General features: G+C 37.6%; 1 protein-coding gene across 1 annotated transcript in view; it reads right to left on the bottom strand.

The window, feature by feature from the left end:
• The window catches only part of GABRG3 (gamma-aminobutyric acid type A receptor subunit gamma3), a 606,363-nt gene that overhangs the window by 19,127 nt on the left and 566,234 nt on the right, over positions 1-21,002 (bottom strand). The window contains exons 6-7 of the mRNA XM_030873093.2: positions 10,701-10,838; positions 1,389-1,541 (exon numbers count right to left, since the gene is read on the bottom strand). Coding sequence (XP_030728953.1) covers positions 1,389-1,541; positions 10,701-10,838 — 291 coding nt within the window. The remainder of the gene's footprint in view (positions 1-1,388; positions 1,542-10,700; positions 10,839-21,002) is intronic.

Here is a 21,002-nt window from a genome sequence, read left to right on the forward strand (position 1 = left end):
TGGGGAGGAATGTTATCTCTGCATGTTACTCTTCCGCCATCTTCCGCCTCTCTTCCCAGAGTTGCATTTTGATGTTGACTTTTTTCCTTGATCAAGAGTCACATTTACTTAATTCTTAGAATGTCTATTAATTTTTTACTGTATACACAATATTGTAGATGATACCTCATAAAGAGCATTGACAGTTATTTTTTTTAAAGAATGTTGAATGCTTTCTTATAATTGATTTAATGCTGGTGCTTTTGATCTTGTCATAGAATGATTTAAGCTTTATCTAAAGTAGGCACAACCATTCTGGTGTCAACCAAATATCCTGGTGTTAATGACATTTCTCCACTCTTCTGGTCTGTAACTCTATTAATGGCAAACACTGTGTATTTCTGGTATATTTATCCTCTTAATACTACAATGGTGACACTTTTTTTTTTTTTTTTTCTGTACGCGGGTCTCTCACTGTTGTGGCCTCTCCCTTTGCGGAGCACAGGCTCCGGACACACAGGCCCAGCGGCCACGGCTCACGGGCCCTGCGGCTCCACGGAATATGAGATCTTCCTGGACCAGGGCACGAACCCACGTCCCCTGCATCGGCAGGTGGACTCTCAACCACCTGTGCCACCAGGGAAGCCCCTACAATGGCCACACTTTGATAGGACTTTCATAGTCTCAAGTTGTGAGCCACTTATTGAAGGCATGCTCACTATGACACCCTAATATGTAATTGTAAGGTCATAACCTCAAGAAAAGTTACAAAATTTGTGTTATGCTTTTGCCAGCTGATTTACTAATTCTTTCATGTATTTTCTGTTCAGCATGCAAAACTAATATTGGCAGAGGATACTAAAGACTAATTTTGTTCAAAAAGTACTTTGTTGTTAAACAATGATTTTTTAAAAGCCAACAGAAAATGTTCAATGTAATATAGAAGACTGTAAATATTTTAAAATTTAAGTAGTTCCCTCTTTTCTGAAAGAAATTTGAGGGGAACCTTTATATGCTACACTGCCTGTGTTAATAAAATATGGAAAGGCAAAATTCCTATCATTAAAAAATATATATACAACATGTTGCACAATCACAATCTTAAAACCACCGAAATTTAATGTTTTCTTAAGAGGACTTTGGTTGCCAGAAAAAAATTCATGAGAAGAATTTTTAGGTTATAGATAGGTAAAATAATATAGATAAAAAGTTTAACCTCAAATTTTAAGTGGCACACATGGAATTCTACAGTCAGGAAGAACAGTCTAAATTATCTGCCTAAAAACAAGCATGAATCAAGTAGCCTTCAAATTAGATCAGTTACATTTGAGCTAGGCTTTTTATTGAAAATATTTTTATGAATACTTCTATGTTAAACAAAATGGTAGCAAAGATTTTTTGAAACTCACCTAATGCTGTTCTTGCTGGTGTAGCATCTTTTTTGATCCAAAATGATACCCAGGATAAAACCACAGTCAGTATACAAGGAATGTATGTTTGAATAGTGAAGTATCCCATTCTTCTACTCAATTCAAAATATATAGTCATGACAACATAATCACCTGTAATAAAACATTGTCAAAATTAACTTTCTTGTGTTAAAATAAGTCAAAGAAATAAATTATTAAAACATTTTGTTAAATGAATAACGGATAAATATATTCAAGTACAACATTCATCAAACTGGGGAGTCAAAATTCTGGGGCTCTTAATTTTTATCATATCCGTGGTCCTATGAGGCATTTTACTGTAAAAGGCACAAAAAGATATGTATTAATTAGAAGTGATAGATATGCACATTTATTCCACAGGAGATCATTATCTAATGTTCAGCTGTATGTTGCATGCTTAAAATCAAGGATAACAAATCAACCCTCAAGTAAATCCATTTTCATTTTGCTTTCTTAACAGTAACAGATGTACACATAAACTTTCAAATCTAAACTCCTGTAACAAATTTATATTTCTATTTTTTAGTATGAATTGCATCTTGCTACCACTGTAAATTTTCAAAACTTTATTATGGTCTAGTTGTGACCCAGGGTAAGCCACCCCAAAATGTGTCTAAATAGCATATTGATTATTTTGAATTAAAGTTACTTAAGAAATGCCAACATAAGAGGGACACTCTGACTCTCCTCTCTGTATCTGAAAGCAGAAAAAAAAAATCTCTCATGTGAAAGGGGCACTCCCTGCACCTAGAGGTAGGACTTCCTTATCACAAAGAAGCCTGTATAAAAAAACCTTGTCCCGTGTCAATTTTACAATTAGTCCAGCCACAAGAACTCAAGGGGGGATGATGGGGAATTACTCCGTCCCCAACAGTCTACACCGTTCTGCATGAAATGCCCCTTGCACCTATATTCTTTGCACTCCTGGTCTCCCCAGGTCCTCTGATTTGCCAAGATCCTTCCTCAATTGCTGCTGCATCCCTTCCCTACTGCCTAAGATGCTTTTCTTTTCCTATCACTTGCATCCAGATAGTTACAAGTCAACTTTGAAGCGCAGCTTAGAAATCATTTAGCCTGCCAGGAAGCGTTCCTTATCTGTTCCTAACAACTGCAATAAAGTTATTTCTATAATTACCTATAAAAACAATGTTGTCTTAAGAACAATAAATTAGTTGGGTTATAGAATATATGTCTTGTTTATCAATGTTACTTGGTAAGCAATCAACTGGTAACTGTTTAATGAAAAGATCACCATGAAAGTCCCATTTTTACTTAAAAATATTGGTAGGGAGACCATATTAAGCCAGTATAAAATTATACCTCTCATTAAATTAGAATATTTATTGAGGAATGTGGTGTTCTGTTTTAGCAATATTCAGGATGGCTGATAGAACATCAATTATTGAGATCATTTTTCCAAGAAACATTTAAATATTTTAGCAATTCCAGTATAAAGGAATCCGAATGATTAACCTGGAGCAATAAATAAAACCCACAAATATAGTTTTCTAAGTAATATGAAAGTCAAGTTACATCATTTCCTTGGGAAATTTTATTGAATTATGTGTGATATTTAAATGTTTATGAATTTACAGAAAACAGTAGACAGAAAAGCAAAACCTAATAAATCACCCTAACTGTTACGAACACACCCAAGTGGAATATACAAAGAGTTGAATAATTTCTTCAACCACCATTGTCATTTCCTAAGATAAACAGTAGGACAACTCCAGAGTAGGCACATAATTCATTTTAGCAAATACATCCTCTTTGGCCTAACCTGAGGTGAACAGGTACCCCAAATCTTGGGTTCAGAATACCCCTTTGCCTAACTCAGAGGTCTGCCTGAACGTCCCACTGTCAGGTGTGAAAGTAGGAAGGGACAGTCAAGGACACATTTTGAAGCCAGATTATTTTAAAATAACTTATTTTTTCTTTCTTTCTTCTTTCTTTCATTCTTTTTTTTTCTTTGTTCTTTCTTCCTCTTTCATTCTTTCTTTCTTTCTTATTTTTGGCTGTGTTGGGTCTTCATTGCTGCACGGATGCTTTCTCTAGTTGCATGTGGAATCTTCCTTGACCAGGGCTCAAACCCGTGCCTCCTGCATTGGCAGGAGGATTCTTAACTATTGCACCACCAGGGGAAGTCTTGGCTCTTGGTGAGGTTCTGGGACACACCACAGAAACTGGTTCCAGAGAACCCCCTCGTTCCTATTTTCCAGCTCTACTTGGAGAAGCGGGGGCAGGAAGAATTGTGATTTCCGGCTTCACTGGCCCCTACAGGAAGACCAAAAAGCCAATATGCTACTCATCCCAAATTGGCTAGGGCAAAAGAAATAAGGAAAAATAGAGATAAAAGAGGGATGAAACCTGCACCAGTGAGAAGGAGCTGTGAAAGAGGAAAGGTTTCCACACCCTAGGAAGCCCCTTCACGGGCGGAGACTGTGGGTAGCGGAAGGCGGAAGGCTCGTAGCCAGGGAGGAGAGTGCAGCATCAGGGGTTCAGAGGGCAAAGCAGAGAGATTTCCACACAGAGGATCAGTGACGACCAGTTCTCACCAGCCTGAGAGGCTTGTCTGCACACTCGCCAGAATGGGTGGGGGTGCGAGCTGAGTTTCAGGCTTCGGTCAGATCCCAGGGAAAGGTTTGTGTTGGCTGCATGAACACAGCCTGAAGGGAGCTAATGCAACACTGCTGGCCAGGAGGGAGTCCGGGAAAATGTCTGGAGCTGCTGAAGAATCGTTTTTTTTTTTGCTTCTGTTTCCTGGTGTGCAAAGAGAGGGGATTAGGAGTGCCGCTTAAAGGAGATCCAGGCATGGGCGCAAGCCACGGCTATTAACGCACACCTCAGAGACGGGAATGAGATGCTAAGGCTGGTGCTGTAGCCACCAAGAAGCTTGTGTGGAAGCACAAGTCACTCTCCACACCTCTTGTCCCAGGAGCCTGTGCAGCCCACCACTGCCAGGGTCCTGTAATACAGGGACCACTTCCCCTGAAGAACACGGCGCACCTCAGGCTGTTGCAATGTCATGCTGGCCTCTGCCGTTGCAGGCTCGCTCCGCTTTCTGTACCTCTCCCGCCACCCGGGTTGAGTGAATCAGAGCCCCCGAATCAGCTGCTACTTAAATCCTGTCCTATCTGAGCGAAGTACAGATGCCTGCCCTCAGGCGACCTCCATGCAGAGTGGATTAAATATCCACAACCAACTTGATGTACCATGTACCTGTGGAGTACCTGAATAGACAACGTATCATCCCAAATTGACAAGGTGGACTTTGCGAGCAAAGATTTTATATATATATATATTTTTTTTTCTTTATTCTCTTTTGTGAGTACGTATGTGGAGGCTTCTGTGTGTCATTCAGTCGGTATAACTTTGCTTTTAACATTTATCCTAGAGTTCTGTCTGTTTTTTGTTTTTGTATAGTTTTTAGCACTAGTTATCATGGTGGACCTGATTTTTAGTGTGTTTGTTCTTTCTTTTCTTTTTTTATTACTTAAAACATTTATAAAATAATTTTTTATTTTTCGGTCTAGTAACATTTTATTTTACCTTTTTCTTTCTTCTTTCTTTTTTCTCAATTTTATTCTGAACCGTGTGGATGACAGGCTCTTGGTGCTCCAGCAAGACTTAACGGATGTGCCGTTGAGGTGGGAGAGCCAAGTTCAGGACACTGGCCCACAAGAGACCTCCAAGCTCAACGTAATATAAAAACAGTGAAAATCTCCTACAGATCTCCACCTCAACACAAAGACCCAGCTACACTCAACGACCAGAAAGCTACAGTGCTGGACACCCCATACCAAACAACTAGCAATACTGGAACACAACACCATCGACTAGCAGAGAGGCTGTCTATAACCATAATAATACCATGGACACCACAAAACAAACCACCAGGGCAGACCAGCCAACCAGAAAAACAAGAACCTGCCTCATTCACCAGAACACAGTCACTATCACCTCCACCAGGAAGTCTACACAACCCACTGAACCAAACTTAACCACTGGGGACAGACACCAAAAACAGCAGGAACTAGCAACATGCAGCCTGCGAAAAGGAGACCCCAAACACAGTAAGTTAAGCAAAATGAGTAGACAGAGAAACACACAGTAGGTGAAGGAGCAAAGACAAAAGCCACAAGATGTAACAGATGAAGAGGAAATAGGCAGTCTACCTGAAAAATAATTCACAATAATGATAGTAAAGATGATCGAAAATCTTGTAAATAAAATGGAGAAAATACACGAAACGTTTAACAAGGAAATAGAAGAACCAAAAACCAAACTGTGATGAACAACACAATAAATGAAATTAAAAATTCTCTAGAAGGGATCAATAGCAAAATAACTGAGGCAGAAACACGGATCAGTCACCTTCAAGATAAAACAGTGTAAATACCACAGATCATAATAAAGAAAAAAGAATGAAAAGAATTGAGGACAGTCTCAGAGACTTCTGGGACATTAAATGCACCAGCATTCGAATTATAGGGGTCACAGAAAAAGAAAAGATAAAGAAAGTTAGAAAATATTTGAAGGGATTACAGTTGAAAACTTCCTTAATATGGGAAAGGAAATAGTTAAGTCCAGGAGCACAGAACGTCCCATTCAGGATAAATCCAAGGAGAAACATGCCAAGACACATATTAATCACACTATCAAAAATTAAAGAAAAAACTTTAAAAGCAGCAAGGGAGAAACAATGAAAAACACACAAAGGTATCCCCTTAAGATTAACAGCTGATCTCTCAGCAGAAACTCTACAAGAAGAGACTGGCAAGACATATTTAAGGTGATGACAAGAGAAAATCTACAACCAAGATTACCCAGCAAAGATCTCATTCAGATTTGCCAGAGGAAAACCTTTATAGACAAGCAAAAGCTAAGAGAATTCAGCACCACCAAAACAGCTTTACAACAATTGCTAAGAAATGTCTCTAGGCAGGAAACACAAGTGGAGGGAAAGAACTACTATAAAAAACCCAAACAATTAAGAAAATGGTATGAGGAACATGCATATCGATAATTACCTTAAATGTAAATGGATTAAATGTTCCAACCAAAAGACACAGAAAGGCAGAATGGATAGAAAAACAAGACCCATATGTATGCTATCAACAAAGTACCCACTTCAGACCTAGGAATACTAAAGAATGAAAGAGAGGGGATGGAAAAAGATATTCCATGCAAATGGAAATCAAAAGGAAGTTGGAGAGGAAATTCTCATGTCAGACAAAATAGACTTTAAGACAAACACTACATAATGATCAAGGGTTCGATCCAAGAATATATAACAATTGTAAATATTTATGTACCTAACATAAGAGCACCTCAATATATAAGGTAAATACTAACAGCCACAAAAGGGGAAATCGACAGTAAAAAATCATAATAGGGGACTTTAACACCCCACTTTCACCAAAGGATAGATCAGTCAAATGAAAATAAATAAGGAAACAGAGGCTTTAATAGATATATTAAACAAGATGGACTTAATTGATAGTTTTAGGACATTCCATTAAAAAACAACAGAATACACATTCTTCTCAAGTACTCATGGATCATTCTCCAGGATAGATTGTATCTTGGGTCACAAATCAAGCCGTGGTATATTTAAGAAAAGTGAAATCGTATCAAGTATCTTTTCTGACCACAATGCTCTGAGACTAGATATAAGTTACAGGCAAAAATCTGTAAAAAATACAAACTCATGGAAGCTAAACAAAACACTACACAATAACCAAGAAATAACTGAAGAAATCTAAGAGGAAATCAAAAAGCACATAGAAACAAATCACAATGAAAACAAGACGACCCAGAACTTACCGGATGCAGCAAAATAAGTTCTAAGAAGGAAGTTTATAGCAATACAATCCTACCATAAGAAACAGGAAACATCTCAAATAAACAACCTAACCTTGCACCGAAAGCAATTAGAGAAAGGAGAACAAAAAATCTCCACAGTTAGCAGAAGGAAAGAAATCATAAAGACCTCATCAGAAATAAATGAAAAAGAAATGAAGGAAATGATAGCAAAGATCAATAAAACTAAAAGCTGGTTCTTTGAAAAGATAAACAAAATTGATAAACCATTAGCCATGCTCATGAAGAAAAATAGGAAGGACGCTAGTAAATACAATTAGAAATGAAAAAGAAATAACAACCGACATTGCAGAAATTCAAAGGATCATGAGCGATTACTACAAGCAACTATATGCCAATGAAAAGGACGACCTGGAAGAAATGGACAAATTCTTAGAAAGGCACAACATTCAGAGACTTAACAAGGCAGAAATAGAAAATATGAATAGACCAATCACAAGCACTGAAATTGAAACTGATTAAAAACCTTCCAACAAACAAAATCCCAGGACCAGTTGGCTTTACAGTTGAATTCTATGAAACATTTAGAGAAGTGCTAACACCTTTCCTTCTCAAACTCTTCCAAAATATTGCAGAGAGAGAAACACACCTAAACTCATTCTACGAGGCCACCATCACCCTGATACAAAAACCAAAGATGTCACAAAGAAACCTACAGGCCAATACCACTGATGAACGTAGTTGCAAAAATCCTCAACAAAATACTAGCAAACAGAATCCAACAGCACATTAAAAAGATCATACATCATGATCAAGTGGAGTTTATTGCAGGAATGCAAGGAATCTTCAATATATGTAAAGCAATCAATACGAAACACCATATTTATTAACAAAATGGAGAAAAACCATATGATCATCTCTATAGTTGGAGAGAAAGCTTTCAAATAATTCCACACCCATTTATGATAAAAAAAAAAACCCTCCAAAAAGTAGGCTTAGAGGGAACTTTCCTCAGCATAGTAAAGGCCATATATGACAAACCCACAGCCAACATCGACCTCAGTGGTGAAAAACTGAAACCATTTCCACTAAGTTAAGGAACAAAACAATGTTGCCCAGTATCATCACTATTATTTAATATAGCTCTGGAAGTTTTCGCCACAGCAATTGGAGAAGAAAAAGAATAAAAGCAATTCAAATCGGAAAAGAAGAGGCAAACTTCTCACTGTTTGCAGATGACATGATACTATACATAGAGAATCCGAAAGATGGTACCAGAAACGTACTGAGTTAATGAGTTTGGTCAAGTAGCAGGATACAAAATTAGTTCACAGAAATCTCTTGTATTCCTATACACTAATGATGAAATATCTGAAAGTGAAATTAAGAAAAAACTCCCATTTACCCATTTGCTCTGCAACAAGAGAAGCCACTACATTGAGAAGCCTGCACACCGATATAAATAGTCCCCACTCTCCACCACTAAGGAAAGCCCATGCACAGCAAGGAAGACCCAACACAACCAAAAGTTAAAAAATTAAAAAAAACTCTCCTAATTTCTTCTGTCTTCCAGGCAATTGAGCCCAACGTAATGTTTATTATGTTGCTGCATCCGTTCCTAGTTTACTCATTAATCTTTTATGTTCATCATGTTTTTCTAGTGAGACTGAAAGCTCCTTGCTCCAGTGAATGTTTTTCATACTTTTCTTAACCCTCAATAGCATAAAAATTACTCCGGCTACTACCTCAACTCCACCAGTCCCTCCATTTGCCACTTCCCTTTCTCTTAGGGTTAATTTTAAAACAAGTTGTGTTCAACCTGCCTTCACCTTTCCTTTTGTTTAACATCATCTTGCTTACAACGGAAAAGGAATATCAGTATCAATGTTTGACATTTAAATGTTAGATCACCCAGTTTGGTTACCCTCTTTTGCTCAGCCTTACACCCCAAAAGTCTGCTAGTTTATTTCAAATTCTCCAGGAATGTAATTACATTATTAATTTAAGTGACTATTTTGGTACAAACTTCCCCCAAACATGTCCCTTTATGTAGTTTCCAAAGTATATTTATATAATTATGATCTTCCATTCTTTTAACCTTATCAATATTTAATATTTAAACATAAATGTTATTTCTCACCTTTACTATTGTGACATTTGTGAAGTTTTCTTTTCTCTGCTGATCAGTTTTTAAAACCTTTCTCCCTGTATAAATGTAGCACAGCCATGAGTTTCACAAGCCCAGATTCAAACAACCGTGGATCGAAAATATTTGAAAAATATTTTTTCCAGAAAGTTAAAAAAAGCAAACTTGAATTTGCCTTGCACGGAAAAAGACAATTGAACCTTGAGCAACAGGAGTTAGGGGCACCAACCCTCCATTCAGTTGAAGCTCCATATATACGTGCTCTTCAGTATATATGGTTCTCTGATTCCTTCGCATCTGCGGTTCTGCATATGGGGATTCAACAAACTGGGATTGTGTAGTACTGTATAGTACTTACTACAAGGAAATCCAAATATAAGTGAACATGTGCAGTTTAAACTGTGTTGTTCAAGGGTCAACAATTTACATAGCATTCATATTCTATTTACAACTGTTTAGCATTTACTTTGTATTAGGTATTATAAGTAATTTAGAGATGATTTAAAGTATACAGGAAGATGTAAGTTAAATGCAAATACTATGCCATTTTATGTAATAAGCTTGAGCAACTGGGATTTTGATATCTTTACCTGGAATGACTCACCATGGATATCAAGGGGCAACTATAGTTCTCTATTTAGAATTATATCAAGAATTTAGACTGTTCTTTAAAGATAGTTACACTAATTATTTAAATTTACACTTAATATAGTCATATGAAACAAATTATTGAGTTTTAAAAGCCAATAAATGATTCATATTAACAAATAACTAGATCAGCAGAAAAGCCGACTTGAAACCAATCTAATCCCCAAGACCTGTCAGAAAAAAACTAACTGCAAAATAGTGGACCATAGATTCCTATTGTGGAAATTACCAAAAAACAAACAAAAGCCATAAAACAAAACAAAAAAATGTATTAAAAGACATTAATAAAGCATGTCTCTGTATCTAGTTGTAGAACTCGTAGAACTCTCACACTTAGGAAATTGGTTTATATAAATCTGGTCAGGGATGAGAATCTTAGGTTTATAGACATAATGTCAACATAGTCTCAATTTAAAAATATAAGATAATCTCGTCACCCTTTTCCCAATCCCAGTTAAAATACTAAATATTTTTGAGCTTTGAATCAGCTGTTTTGCCTCAAATGTCATTTAAGAATCATGCTGATCCGAATGTAATTATTTTAAACATACACAGGAAGAAATCTGCATGAAAGGGAAAGGTATGCCTAAGTCATCAGTGGGAAAATGTCAGATTTGTTTTTGAGAACTACACTTCTGTAAGTTAACTACTACCTGCAGATGTTTTCACAATTTCTGTGGTGTTTCTGAGGCCCATGAAGTCAAACTGATAAAGCCGCCAGGATTTCTGATCAGCTGCCTCAACCGAATTTTTTCTCCATCTATAAATCATTTCTTCTTTGGGGTAGCCATCTGAAAATGCAGAAAAAATAACACTTGAAAGATGTAGGTTTGTAAAACATTAATGTTGAAATTATAATGCTGATCATTTAATAGAAGCTGAAATTTTAGTCCATGGGCAAAGGTCACCTAACCCAGAGGGTTTCTACTGCAGATCTTCACAATCAGCAAGATATTCCAAGCCACAAGTGTTTCCATCATCTGTATGGACACAACACATATCTTTCACTGTGGAAGGCTTGATTATAGATGACGTTCAAAGAATGCACATGAAAGTACTGGTCAGAGTCTCACTAGCTCCTAAACACCAGGATCTAACAACCTGGCCCACACTCACCAGACCTTCCACCTTTTTCCTGAACTTTTTCCAGATCTCAGGAAAGGTGATTTTACTTTTTTCTTATAAACTTTTATTATAAATAGCTTTTATTATTTCCAACATATTTATTTTTTTATTATTGAAGTGTAGTTGTACAATATGTCATGTGTACAGTATAATGGGTCACAATTTTTTAAAGATTATAAACTACATTTATAGTTATAAGATACTGGCTATATTTCCTGTGCTGTACAATATATCCTTGTAACTTATACAAAACAGTTTACACGTTTTGATTCCCTAACTTCTATTGCCCTCATTTCCTTCTCCCCACTGGTAACCACTAATGTGTTCTCTAATCTATGTCTGCTTCTCTTGTTCTATTCACTAGTTTGTTGTATTTTTAAATTCTGCACTTGTGATATCATTCATGCAGTATTTGTCTTTCTCTCCCTGACTTATTTCATTTAGCATAATAACTTTAAGAAAGACAATAAGGATTTGAGAGGTCAACTTACTCTGTTATGCTCTTTTAGTCTCCAGTTCTGATCAGTTTGACATTTTCCTGAGACCATTATCCAACTTGTTAGTTACTCTAGAAAAGCAAGATATTTTGGTGTTCTAGGCTCAGTGTGGACAACATGCCCAGAGCTGGGTGTCTTGGATAAGGGTTCTCCCCCACTCCTACTGGTAGTTAGCAGGGTTCTGTTGGCTCCCTAAGCCCAAGCCAGTGATTGGCCCGATGCTTGTTTTTCAACTCCTGGATTCCCTTTCTGAACAGCACTTGGGACCGCAACGTTAAACTCCCCGGAACTCTCTGATGTAATAGAGTACAAGTACGCTTCCTGCTTTCTAACTGTGGATTGCTCTGTGAAATTATTGTCAACATTGCAAGGATACTTACTTGCTCTCCCCTAACTGGACAAAGTTGACATCAAGGCATTAGACTCAGCCTGAAGTAACCAAACATTTTACTTGGCCATTAGCCACTGTCTCAATAGATTTATCTCCTCATTAAACTATCAAATTATAAAAGGTACTTTATGCTATAATTCTTTTTTATTTGTTTTGTTAAACAGCTTTATTGAGATATAAAACTGACACATTTAACATACAAGTTTGGTGTTTTTCAGTATACTCTCAGAGTGGTGAAACTGTCACATAAATCTAATTTTAGAGTATTTTTATCATCCCAAAATGTAACCTTAGTCATTAGCATTCACTCCCAACTCCACCTCCTTAACACATATCATGCATCGCTCCCAGACCTAGACAACCACTAATATATTTTCTGTCCATAGGTTTGCCTATTCTAGGCATTTCATATAAATTGAGTCATACTACATGTTATCTTTTATAACTTTCTTTACTTAGCATAATGTATTCAAGGTTCACTCACACTGTAGCACATGTCAGTACTTCATTCCTATTTATTGCTCAATAATAGTCTGTTGTATGGATATGCATTTTTTAAAATCTATTTGTCATTTGATAGACATTTCGTCTGATCTACTTTTACACTATCATGAATAATGCTGTTAGGAACATTGTGTACAAGATTTTGTGTCAATATGTTTTCAGTTTTCTTCAGAGTATACCTAAGAGTGGAACTGTTGGTCATGGGTTTACTCTATATTTAATACTTCTCCAACAGTCATAGAGGTGTCAGGTTGTAACTTATTGTTGTTTAATTTGCATTTCCCAAATGGTTGTTATTGAGGATCTTTCCATGGATTTATTGGTCATATATATGACAAGTTTGCTAGGGTATGTTCAAATCTTTTGAACATCAGATGAATGGATAAAGAATATGTGGCACATATATACAATGGAATATTAGCCACAGAAAGAAAGGAAATTGAGTCACTTGTAGTGAGGTGGATGGACTTAGAATCTGTCATACAGAGTGAAGTATGTCAGAAAGAAAAAGACAAATACCATATGCTAACACACATATGGAATTTAAGGAAAAAAATGTCATTGACAACCTAGAGGTAAGACAGGAATAAAGACACACACCTACTAGAGAATGGACTTGAGGATATGCGGAGGGGAAGTGTCACCTGTGACAAAGCTAGAGAAAGGCATGGACATATATACACCAACAAATGTAAAGTAGATAGCTAGTGGGAAGCAGCCGCATAGCACAGAGAGATCAACTAGGGGCTTTGTGACCTCCTGGAGGGGTGGGATAGGGAGGATGGGAGGGAGGGAGACCCAAGAGGGAAGAGAAATTGGAACACATGTATATGTATAACTGATTCACTTTGTTATAAAGCAGAAATTAACACACCATTATAAAGCAATTATACTCTAATAAAGATGTAAAAAAAAAAGCAGATCACAACCTTCCATTGGAGTTTGCTCCGTTATTCAGCTGTAATTAAGAGAAAACGGTTTGATTTACCCACAATCATCTCTCATTCTCCTTGTTCTAGTTCCTAGAGAATAGACAGGACAGAGTTTCCTCTAAATTACATCCTTTGGATTTGCATTGCTGCTTGTACCAAAACACCATATTATGGCAAAAAAACCAAAAAGAGGTGTTGGAAATGTTAGACAGCTGCATGTATATCCATGAAGTTAGAACACACCCTCACCATACACAAAAATAAACTCAAAATGGTTTTAAGACTTAAATATACGGCATGAAAACTCCTAGAAGAAGACATAGGCAAACCATTCTCTGACATAAATTGTACCGTTTTCTTAGGTTTGTCTCCCAAGGGAATAGAAGTAAACGCAAAAATAAATGAATGGTACCTAGTCAAACATATAAGCTTTTGCACAGCAAAGGAAATGACAAACAAAATGAAAATACAACATACGGACTGGGTGAAAATATTTGCAAATCATGCGACTGACAAGGGCTTACTTTCCAAAATTTACAAACAACTCAAGAAAGACAGACATTATAGTCTACAAACAATAAATGTTGGACAGAAAAGGAAACTCTCCTACACTCTTGGTGGGAGTGTAAATTGGTGAAGCCCCCATGGAAAACAGTAGGAAGTTTCCTCAAAAAACTAAAAATAAACTTACCATATGATCTAGCAATCCCACTCCTAGGCATATACCCAGATAAAACTATAATTTAAAAAGTTGCATGCATCCCTATGAGCATTGCAGCACTATTTACAATAGTAAACTGCACACACACACACACACACACACACAGTGGACTATTACTCAGCAATCAGAAAGAATGAAATAACACCATCTGCAGCAACATGGTGGACCTAGAGATTATCATACTATGTGAAGTGAGAAAGAGGAAGACAAATGCCATATGCCATCACTTACATGTGGAATCTAAAATATGACACAAATAAAGACACCTATGAAAAGACATTATTACAAAGAAGACATACAGCTGGCTAACAGTCACATGAAAATATGCTCAACACCATTAATCATTAGAGATATGCAAATTAAAGACACAATGAGATGTTTCCTCAACCCGTCAGAATGGCTATTAAAATGACGACAGGATTTCCCTGATGGCGCAGTGGTTGAGAGTCCACCTGCCAATTCAGGGGACTCAGGTTCTTGCACGGGTCCGGGAAGATCCCAAGTGCCGCAGAGCGGCTGGGCCCATGAACCATGGTCGCTGGGCCTGCGTGTCCGGAGCCTGTGCTCTGCAACAGGAGAGGCCGCTGCAGTGAGAGGCCCGCGTACCGCAAAAAAAAATGACCACAAATAACAAGTGATAGCGAAGATGTGGAGAAAAGGGAACCCTTGTACTCTGTCGGTGGGAATAATTGGTGTGGTCACTGTGGAAACAATATAGAGTTTTCTCAAAAAGCTAAAAATACATATACCACAGCAATTTGATTCCAGGGTATTTATCTGAAAAAAAATGAAAACAATAATTCAAAGAGATACCTGCACTTCAATGTTCATAGCAACACTATTTACAGTAGCCAAGATATGGAAGCACGCTAAATGTCCATCAACAAATGAATAGTTTAAGAAGTTGTGGTGTATCTGTATATACATATGTGTGTGTGTGTGTGTGTGTATATATATATACATATATATATATTAAATACTACTCAGCCATAAAAATGAAATTTTGCCGTTTGCAACAACATGGATGAACTTGGACGCTATTATGCTAAGTGAAATAAGTCAGACAAATACTGTATGATATCATTTATATGTGCAATTTAAAAATAGAGAGTAAATTGATATTTACCAGGCAGGGTGGGGGAAATGGGGAGATGTCATCAAAGAGTACAAACTTTCAGATGTAAGATGAATTAATTTTGGGAATCTAAAGTACGGTATGATGACTATACGTCGCAATACTGTGTTACATACCTAAAATCCTGTGAGTGTAGATCTTAAATGTTTTCACAATAACAAGAAAAAATGGTAATTATGTGACATGAAGGATGTGTTACCTAACATTATTATGGAAGCATTTTGCCATATATACATTGTATATGTTAAACTTACAAAATATTATATGTCAAATACATTTCAATTAAGGTAGGAAATGAAGTGTGATAACCTTGCTCCAGGGTTAATAAGTACTCCCCAAGCACACATCATTCCACACGCCTTTTACCCTAACATTCCTTTTGGTTGTGTACCCAAATACACTCATGAGTATGATAAGAAGCTAATCCTAGAGAACACAGCTTTGCTTACATGATGAGGCACTTCACAGATTACACCTGGCCACCCAAGAATTTTCACATGAAACACTTGATCTGCAATAACTGGTGATATGTGTAAAGCTGTAACCTGCCCAGCAGGGCTGCTTTCACTGACTGATAAAATCTGTCACTCACACGTTATGATTTTAGGGACTCCAAGAGGTATACCCTTTTCCTCTACCCCAAATCTTCCTTCAAAAAAAAGTTCTTTACACAAGGACAGAAATAAATAATCTCAGGCTCTCATCATGGTAAAATCTATTATTTACTTCAAAGTTATACTAATAACATTATCACTTATCTTCCATTTTATGATACCTTCAAGTAATTGAACAGATAAATCCGATTTTTATGGTCTACTTTTAACCATGTTAGATTTATTTTTCCTTTAAGGAGTAATTCTAGTTCAACCTCGGGCAGAATAACTCTCATCTCTTCTACCTTAATGGTAAAATGGAGACTAAATATTAAAGATACCTACTTCTTGGGTCTGATGTGTTGTGTGCTGGTAAAGGAAAAGCTCTGCTCAACATCAGATTTTATATTAACACAGATTAACATGGGTTGTTAATATGCAGCAAAGAGAAGTGACTCTAGCAGGTGAATATTGATACTCCTTAATGGAATCAAGTACATTGCAGTGCAGGTGGCATAGCTAGGTATGAGCATTGCTGAAAAAGAATCATTTTTAAACCAGAAGGCAAGAAGTGTTCACCAATATTTCCAGCTTGGTGGAGGAAAAAAACATGCACTAATGAAAAACCTCAAAAGCACACACGTGAATCCCAGAGGCCATAAAAATATTGCCTAGGGCTTCCCTGGTGGCGCAGTTGTTGAGAGTCTGCCTGCTAATGCAGGGGACACGGGTTCGAGTCCTGGTCTGGGAGGATCCCACATACCGTGGAGTAACTAGGCCCATGAACCACAGCTACTGAGCCTGCGTGTCTGGATCCTGTGCTACGCAACAATAGAGGCCGCGATAGTGAGAGGCCCATGCACCACGAAGAGTGGCCCCCGCTTGCCACAACTAGAGAAAGCCCTCACACAGAAACGAAGACCCAACACAGCAAAAATAAATAAATGAAAAATTATATATATATTGCCTACACAGGTACAGATTCTTAAAAACAAGGGATCAAGATCGCTCAGAAATATCTTCCACTGTTTATTTATTGCTATTTATAATGCTGAAAGGTCTTTCAGGGTTAGTTTTTCAGATGAGACATTACCCTGCCAGGGAAAGCAAAAGGAAATTCTTGAGAGATTGTAGGACATGGGAAAGTGGATGGGGAGAGCGTCTGAAAAGAACTGCAGTTTGAAGCAACACAGCATAACAATGACCAGGATGGGGTGAGGATTCTGAGAAAAGTGCAGGGAGGAGAAAATTCAGTTAGAAAGTTCACTATTTAAGGATGTGCACACAGACCACAGACATGGGCAATTCATATATAGCCAAAATTTCACATGTATGCTATCACTATGCAAGGAGAAATGTAAAAATGTGGGAAGTGAAATAAGGTCCCTGGTGTCAATTGTAAATGTTATCAACTTGGAAATAAGATTATACCCTGGTAGTTAAACCGGTGCAATCTACACCTAAATAATGAGATTTATCACGTGAAAAAATAACCCAGTGATCAGTCTGGAAATAATTGAGAGACCCCGAACCAGACTGCAATCTGAGAGAAGAATGGAATGAGATGGCAACTATGGAGCCTGAGAACGTAGTTGTGTGTTGCTTACTGTTTTAGGGAGGCAAGCTGAAACTTTACAGTCGGTTGAGGGTCTGGGTCCTGGATAAAGACGCTGCCATTGCTCACTCAGCACTGCCCAGTCTCTGAGATAATCATGAGCCACTAGTCTGAGCATCTAGCTCAGTGGTAATGACCATTTTATCATAAAAACACATTATTCTGGTATATACAAACCAAAAATACTGTCTGGAAATCTGTGAAAGTAGTGTTTGGCTCAGTGGGAGAGGAATTTGTAGTTAGACGGTCTACATTTGAATTTATTTCAAACTGTACACCATCTCCTGGAAAACAACAGTGTATTCTTTAGCCAAATTTAATCATATAACGAGTGTTTTCAATAATACACCATCAACCTGCCTTCATCTGTCCTTTGTCTAGCTTTACTTAACTACAAAATGCAATTTTCTTCTCAGACTGTCATGAGCCTGTCCTCCATCCACTTCACACCCTGCTGACCCTGATACAGACAGGGTTGATTAATATGTGGTTATTTTCATTAATGTTTATGAGGGGAGGGAAGCGAGGTTGTCCTAGTAGTGTAAAGAAGATAATGCGAGTGCTGTAAATAGCTGTGAGGGAGGTAGCGGTTAGGGTTAGTAATAGGGCTCAGGCGTTGATATAAGACGAAGTGGCGGCTTCGATGATGGGGTCTTTAGAGTAGAATCCTGTGAGGGATGGTATTCCTGTGAGTGCTAAACAGCCAATGATAAGGGCGGTTGTGGTGAAGGGAAGGGTTTTGTATAGCCTTCCTATTTTTCGAATGTCTTGTTCATTGTTTAGATTATGAATGATGGAGCCATATCATAAGAATAATATGGCTTTGAAAAAGGCGTGTGTGCAAATGTGTAGAAACGCCAGGTAAGGCTGGTTAAGACCAATTGTTACTATTATTAGGCCAAGTTGGCTGGAGGTGGAGAAAGCAATAATTTTTTTGATGTCGTTTTGGGTGAGGGCATAAATGGCTGTGAATAAAGTGGTGAGGGCACATAGAGTAAGGGTTATTGTTTGAATGGGTTTGTTATTCTCCATTAACGGGTAGAAACGGATAAGTAGGAAAATCCCTGCTACGACTATTGTGCTTCAGTGGAGTAAAGCTGAGACTGGGCTGGGACCTTCTATTGCTGAAGGGAGTCAGGGGTGTAGTCCAAATCGGGCTGATTTTCCAGCTGCGGCTAATGGGTCCTATGAGGCGAAGATTTGAGGAGTTTTGGTTGAGTATGAAAATTTGTTGTAAGTCTCATGCGTTTATGTTAAATAAAAATCATGCTATTGATATGAGGAATCCGATATCTCCGATGAGATTATATAAGATTGCTTGAAGGGCGGCTGTATTTGCGTCTGTCCGTCCGAATCATCAGCCAATTAGCAAGAAGGATATAATACCTACTCCTACTCATCCAATGAAGAGTTAAGAGATTGTTAGCTGTAACGAGGATGAGTATAATGATGAGGCAGATAAGTAGGTATTTGAAGAATTGGTTGATGTGGGGGTCAGAGTGTATATATCATTGAGAATTCCATGATAGAATACTACGGGTAGTAGTACGGGTATGAATATGAGTGAAAAGTAGTCTATTTTGAAGCTAAGTGATAGTTTAAGAATTTGGATGGTAATTCAGTGTCAGTTTGAAATGAATGCTTCTTGGTTTGTGTGAAGAAATTTTATTATTGGGATCACGCTAGTGATGAAGGCGGAAAGGGTAATGTTTTTTTACATAGTGTTGGTACTTGCTGCTTTTGTAGAGGTTTGTGTTAGATATTATGATGGGGCAGTTAATATTAGTAATGTGAGTAAAGCCGAGGAAGTAAATAGGCTTATTACTTTTATTTGGAGTTGCACCAATTTTTTGTTTCCTAAGACAAATGGATAACTGTTATCCTTTAAAAGTTTGAAAAAGCCACATTGTTAGGTGTGGGGGTTTGAGTTAACAGTTCTTGCAGTACTTTTTCAGTAAGAAGTTTTGATCTTCTATTACTAGCTTCAAAAACTAGTGTTCTCTTTAAACTATATTTACAATAAAGAGGTCCTAAGATGATTTTGAGGTTTAGCGATAGGAGTAGTAAGGGAATAATGTGTAGGGCTATTAAGGCGTGTTCTCGTGTGAAACAGGGGGTGAGGTTGTTGATATGGTATGTTTGCCGCGTTGTGTCGTGATTAACATATATAGGGAGTAGAGAGCTGTGATTACAATATTTCTTCCTATTAGGATAATAGTGAGGTTTGATCATGAGAAAGCTGATATAATTACAAGTAGTTCTCCGATTAGGTTGATGGTAAGGAGTAGAGCGAGATTTGTTAGGCTTGCTAGTACTCATCAGGTCGCTATTAGTGGGAGAAAGATTTGTAGGCCTCGTGCTAGGATTCTGGTTCGGCTATGGATTCGTTCATAGTTCGAGTTTGCTAGACAGAATAATATAGAGGATGTAAGGCCATGGGCGATTATTAGAGCGGTAGCTCCTATGTAGCTTCAGGGGGTTTGGATGAGGATAGCTGCGATAACAAGTGCCATGTTGCTGACTGAAGCGTATGCGATGTGTGACTTTAGGTCTGTTTGATGTCAACAGATGGAGCTGGTTATGATTATTCCTCATAAGAACAGCATGAAAAAAGGGTAAGCTATATGTTCTATTGGAGGGTTAAGAATTGATGTAATTCGTAATATGCCATAGCCTCCAAGTTTTAGTAGTGCAGCTGCAAGGACTATTGAACCTGAGATGGGGGCTTCTACGTGTGCTTTCGGTAGTCAAAGATGTAGTCCGTAGAGGGGTATTTTTACTGGAAAAGCTATTATGCAGGCTAATCATATGAGGATGTTGGATCAGGAGGTGGATAGTGGTTGGGCTCAGTGTTGTAATAATAGAAAATTTAGAGATCCTGATGTGTTTTGTAAGTATGTTAGTGCTACTAGTAAGTGGAGTGATATAAGTGTGTAAAATAGGAAGTAGAGTCCTCCATTGAGTCGTTCTGTTTGGTTACCTCAGCGGGTAATAATGATGAGAGTGGGGATTACTGTAGCTTCAAATATGATGTAGAATAAGATTAGTTCTGTGGCAGTGAATGTTATAATTAGAAGAGTTTGTAATGTAACTAGTATTGTAAAGTTTTTTTCAGACGAGTGGTTCTATGAGAAGGTTGGACTGGCTTGCTATTAGTATTAAGGGAAGGAGTCATATTGTGAGGAGTGGTGTGGAAAGGGGGTCAGAGAATAATATTAGAGAGTAATTGAGACGGTTGTCGATGAATTGATTAAGATTAGGCTTGTAAAGCTGATTAGTAAACTGTGGGTTGTGGTATTAATTCAGATAGAGTTTTATTTTCTAACATCTTTATTGGGGTATAATTGCTTGTGTGTTAGTTTCTGCATTGTAACAAAGTGAATCAGTTATACATATACATATGTTCCCATATCTCTTCCCTCTTGCGTCTCCCTCCCTCCCA

This window comes from Globicephala melas, chromosome 2 (genome assembly GCF_963455315.2).
Source record: "Globicephala melas chromosome 2, mGloMel1.2, whole genome shotgun sequence".
NCBI lineage: Eukaryota > Metazoa > Chordata > Mammalia > Artiodactyla > Delphinidae > Globicephala > Globicephala melas.